General features: G+C 34.4%; 1 protein-coding gene across 3 annotated transcripts in view; it reads right to left on the bottom strand.

Annotated features, from left to right (window-relative positions):
* Nucleotides 1-3,077: 3,077 nt before the first annotated feature.
* Nucleotides 3,078-5,764, bottom strand: part of LOC110281311 (uncharacterized) — an 11,502-nt gene continuing 8,815 nt past the window's right edge. The window contains exons 2-3 of one of the 3 annotated variants that reach the window (XM_021143128.2): nucleotides 4,127-4,598; nucleotides 3,078-4,036 (exon numbers count right to left, since the gene is read on the bottom strand). In XM_021143128.2, coding sequence (XP_020998787.1) covers nucleotides 3,549-4,036; nucleotides 4,127-4,529 — 891 coding nt within the window. In that variant the 5' untranslated portion in view covers nucleotides 4,530-4,598 and the 3' untranslated portion in view covers nucleotides 3,078-3,548. The remainder of the gene's footprint in view (nucleotides 4,037-4,126; nucleotides 4,599-5,764) is intronic. The other 2 variants (XM_052261516.1, XM_052261515.1) reach the window with 2 other exon arrangements.

The following is a 5,764-nucleotide window of genomic DNA, read 5'->3' as shown; positions in this document are numbered from 1 at the left end:
TGCCGCTACCTCAACAGGCGGGATTAACCTCCATCCCTGCCGGGCGCATAGCGTCTCATCAATTTCGGTATAAAATGATACATTAGTGGTTTTCAAAAAACATTTCTAGTATATCATGGATCCATCATCTCATTCCAAGTCCTCGACTCATCTCAACCACTGTCAATTCAACATTTCCATTCTGAACTCATTAGTTCGTCACTTTCTCAATTCATACATCTTTCGCCCTTCGCAATCCACCAAATCCACCCTCAGTACACCAGAAACCTAGCCTCCGTTCTCTAACTTTTCAAAGAAATACCAAATAAACTCACTTAAGACCTTTTCCATGTTTCAATGCCTGAAAATATGCCCAAGAGTCTTAAAATGGTGTCACAGAAAGCTTATAAACTTGTTGGAAAGGTGAAATAGTTTAAAAACAAAGTTTAAGTTGTAAAACAAGGCATGTGCGTACGCATAGGGGTGTGCGTGTGCACGTCTAGAGAAAATTTCAAAATGTGTGCGTACGCATAGAGGTGTGTGTACGCACAGGTACTAAATTTTAGAATTTTATTTGCTGGCACAAGGTGTGCTAGCACCGTCAACAGACTGCTCTTCCCAACGTGTGCATACGCACAGGGCTGTACGTGCGCACAGGTTGTAAAACTCCATTTGTCATGTGTGCGCATAGGTTGTGCTAGCGCTCTAAATAGGAAGCCTTCCCTACGTGTGCGTACGCACAAGGCTGTGCAGGTTTAAATTTTCACAGGGGTGTGAGTGCGCACATACCAGAAATCACAAAATTCTGCAACATTGCAAAATTTCATATTTTGACACCAAACTTTCCACAATCATATCTTCCCCTACCAAAATCGGATTTACACAAAACTTAAACCATTTTAAAGCTTGTTCAATCATCTTTCATTTGGTATAAAAAGCATTGAATTTCAAACAAGGTAGCTCAAGATATGATTCATGGAAGTTCACCAAAAATCCCCCTTTTTACCAAATTTCACAAGTACTCCATTTTTTTAAAAATTCTCAACCAACATCAAACCAAAATAACACCAAACTCCAATTTACATCACAATCTACCCTCTTGGGTCATAATTCACCATTCATACCAATTTTTCTGTCACACTTCATCATTCTCAATCTCAATTATCACATATATAACATTACAAACAATTTTCCACCAACACATTCACCAATCATCACTCTATCACTATCAATCTTCATCATGAAACTCATTCTTGCTCCATATTAATGATCAACAATGTTCATTCATCCAAATTCATCATACATCATATCTCAATATCATTATTTAACAACATTAACAATATTAATTTATCATACCTCATCAACCAACCAACATCAACAACCATATCAATTCAATCCTATCTTATGGGTCACTAGCCTAAGTGTCCAGAAATATTATATACTACATAAAAAAATCGAAACCATACCTTGGTCGATTCCCAATATGAACCAAAATTCCAATTGAGCACAAGTTGAGCTTTCAACCACAATCCAAGCTACCAATCAACTCCAATCAAGCACCAACAATCACCAAAGGCTTCCAAACTCACAATAATCAAGCTATATACACACAAATTATAACTAATCAACCTAGGGCTCATCATAAACAAAATTACACAAGAGTTCAAGACCTCTTACCTTTTCTAACAGTTTTGGAAGCCAATACCCAATGGTAATCAAAGGCTAGCGTGTACCTAAACACTCAAAATCATAAAATTTCACTTAATCAAAAAACCAAAAACCCGAAATTTTTAGGGCAGAAAACTGGACAGGGAATCTTGAGAAAATTATCACAAAGCTTATTTAGAAGTAACGGACTCGGCAAGAGCTTCGCGTAGCCGCTGACGGCACGTGAATCGGAGCACTATAGCTTGAGATATCGCGGATTGAAGTTGTAGGTGAATAGTATTTTCTCTTCTTCTTTCTCTCTTCTCATGCAGCTGTCTGTTTGTGTAATAGAGGAGTAAATGAACTCATTTGGGTTCATTTAAATTTATATATGTTGGGCTTTGGCCCAAGTTGGGCCTGGTCTAACCCGTTAGCATTTTTAGCCCGTTTGGCCCAACTTTGGGACAAACCTTTAAAATTAACGCCCGGCTTTCGACTTCTTATATTTTTCTAAGGTTTTTTACTGTTTTTACTTTTCCTCGCACAGTACCGGGTAGACTTAAACCGGTTCAAACGGTCCAACTGCCGATTCACGATTTTTCTCGGTTTTTCACAGAAAAACCTAGTCTAAAAATCATATTTAAATCCTCAAAATTTCACTCTAAATTTTTGAATCCTATTTTGGGCAATATTAATTAACTAATTAGGCGGTTAATTAGTCGCGGTTCTTACAAGAATCTTCCACTAGATAAACACTTTTTTGGGATAACTTATGGTAAAGAGGCTGTGATCCCTATGGAAGTCGAGAAACCAAGTGCTACGATGCTCCTCGAAAGCACAAATGATTGTGTTGCACTTGATCTCAATTCTCATAAATGAAGTGAGATCAATGTCTATTTTAGCTGAATATGCGTCACTACAAGAAAAAAGGCCTATGGCTGCGCTTTTTTCTTGCTATGCTTTAAAAGCGTGGCCAAAAGAGGGACAATGGTCACGATATTATGAGGGTGGCAATTGATTAAAGTGGCTAAAAGGTATAACACTAAAGTAAAACTTAGAAGTCTACAAGAGAGTGATTTGGTTTTGAGACAAGCTGATGTCGGGACTTCGCCAAGTCAAGGAAAGCTATCACGAAATTGAAAAGGACCCTTTAGGATTAATGAAGTCTTAGAAAAAAAACGTACAAGATAGAAAACTTTGATGGATCTAAGGTACCGAGAACCTAGACTGCTACTCATTTGAGGAGGTATTATTCTTAGAAATTGTTAATGTATGAATAAAGGCACTATTTTTCTGTCAAAAAGATTTTAATGAGGCCATTAAAACTTGTATTAGTTTTATTTTTTATTCAATAAAGTCTTGGTTTCAATTCATATATATATATATATATATATATGAGTACATGGTCGTGCTAATATCGAAAAAACGATAACAAAAAAATAAAGCGCAAATAAGTTATTCAAAACAGTCATATGAGATCAAACATCTAGAATTAAAGGGCAGTTACATAAGCTTAACCAACACAAAGTTAAAGTGGAAAATATCCGGAAAGGAGGGAAATACATTGCAAAATGCAAAATAACTTAGTACATAATATTTACTACTTGCCCATCCATGACCTTTTTGAAAGCGCTAACTGAGAAGATGTCCAACTCAGGAGCCAAAAGCTTGATTTCGTTGAAGAGGTTCTTCTCAGCATCAAAAATACCATCAATAGCAGCTCGTTCAGCATTTTCAGCAGTCTTGGCAAGTGTAGAGTTGTTCTTCTCTATCTCAACATTCTTTTTCATCAAATCCTTAACTCGAGATGCTGAAGTCTTCTTATCCTCTTCCAAAGATTTAATACTTTTTTGGAGTTTCCTATTATCTTCTTATAACGAGGCTAAGGTAGTATTCAAAATCTAAATTTGAGTAGCAGAAGTTTAAAGCTCCTTTTCTTTTGATGCAATTTTAGAACGGAAGCTCGGGATCTCCTTCTCTACATCCCGAACGAAGGCAGCTGAGCGAAGGAGCATCTTTTGAATTCGAGGTAAGGTGTCTTCCACAGGCATCTCAACTGACTTTGACTTAGTCGCCTCGGTCAATAAGAAAGAATCAACAAAGTCACAGTAGCGGAAATCTTTTTTCAAGACACAACCATAGGATCTTAGATCTTCCGCTTGAGTGGTTGTTGATTTCATAAGCCTTTTTCCCTTGCTCTTTTGTTTCTTTCTCACTAGAGAGCTCGAAGGAGGATGGGAATATAAGATTTCGATATCAAGAGTTGATTTCTGAGGTTCTAGAGGTGAAAGATTGCTATGGGTAGCTAAAGAATAAATCATATCCATGTCTTCAGTGTTTGTCGGGACAGTGTTAGTACCCAACCTTCGCCTCATAGCAATAATGGCCTCAGTTCTGTCAGCCATTTTAACTGTCAAAAGAGAAAAACAATTAAAATGAAAAAAACATTATACTATTTAAAATTTAAAAAATAGACATCAATAACAAGAAATGTCATTACCCACAACATTTTTAGAAGCTTGCACTTCAGCAAGGATTATCCTCAAATCCAAAGGGTTATCATTCCATAAACCAAGAAGAGTGTGAATGATGTCACGCTCTATTGGGTTCACACTTTTCAGTTCAATCTTTGGAGAAGCAATGTGAAAGTTCCAATAAAGGTTAAACCTTTTTTCATCCTCCAAAGTCATGAAAAAAGCTTGGGACCCAGAGACCCTTTCAACTTTGAAGTATTTTTCTTTAAAACCATGGTGCGATTCTTCAAAAAGGTTGAAAATTCTATGATTGTGGTTAGCTTGGAAAGATAGGAAGCCTTGACCACAAGCACCAAAAGAAATAGCAAAGTTAAAAAAGTAAAAAAAAAAAACACTCTGGTGGAGATAGGAAAGTCGAGGAATGAACATAGTAGTTCAAACCCTCGAATGATGGCCCAACTATTAGGATACAGCTGAGAAGGGACACATCCACACAACCTTAAGACATCTTGTTGAAAATCAGAAAATAGAATCTGAACTTTGAGACATGTAAATAAAATTTCATACATCCACATTCAATCCGGAACATTTTTAGCATGATAATTAATATGGCAAAGACGCTGTTCTTGGTTAGGGAGAGTAAGTGAGTAGTGGTTACCAACATCATTAAAAGTTAAGATCACACCTGACTCTTTCAATTCATCAAGACGTTCCCTGGTGATGTTAGAAGGAGTATTTTTAACTTCCTCGACTACCCAAGTATATAAATCATGTTTCTGGAAATGACTAGAAGTCCGAAAAGCTTCGCTGGAGGTTCCAGTGCATTCGTCAGTGGCAATCACTTTTCTCCTCACCATTTTCTGGACAAATCTGTAGGAGAACCACGATGTTTTAGAAAATTAAAGTGAATGAAATTTGCTCCAAAAATAATAGAAACAGAAGAATCTTGAAAAAAAAAAGTTATGTGGTGGTACCAATCTAAAAAATAAAAAAATTAAAAGAAAATGTGAAGAAAAACTTTTATGACCAAAAGAAAGGTGGTTTGAAGGAGAATCAATGAATTCTCACATGCAAAATAAAAAAAAATAGAAAAGAGAGAGTATCTGAAAGTTGCAGAAAAAACTAAATTGATGAATATGCGGTGAATAGAGGTAGAAAATAAAAAGAGGAAGGGGAGACAGAATTATTTTAAGTAAAGTTGTTCAGAAAACAAGGTGCAATAATTGCGCACAGAGAAAATAAAACATTTTTCTAAAAATAAAATTTGTGATTTATTTTATTTGATTAATTTAAATAAGTTAATCAATTAATTAGTTATTTAATTTAATTGAGATAAAAGTCAAATTATTTAACATTTTATTTGACCACATTAATTATAATTTATCAATTATATTAATTATTTGATTTGACTGGAATAAATGAATTAATTTTATTTTAATTTATATTAAATTTTTATCTTATAAATTCTGATTAATGATTTTTAAGAGTGTCTTAATTAATTATTTATTTAATTTGATTGAGATAAATATTAAATTATTTAATATTTTATTTAATTATATTAATTATAACTAATTATTTATATTAATTATTTTATTTAATTGAATTAATTTTATTTTAATTTGTGTTAATCTTTTTTTGTTTTATGTATTTTGATTAATATTTTT

Source organism: Arachis duranensis, chromosome 5 (genome assembly GCF_000817695.3).
Source record: "Arachis duranensis cultivar V14167 chromosome 5, aradu.V14167.gnm2.J7QH, whole genome shotgun sequence".
Taxonomy (NCBI): Eukaryota; Viridiplantae; Streptophyta; class Magnoliopsida; order Fabales; family Fabaceae; genus Arachis; species Arachis duranensis.
Note: the sequence above shows the minus strand (reverse complement) of the source record. Positions and strands in the feature narration are given on the sequence as shown.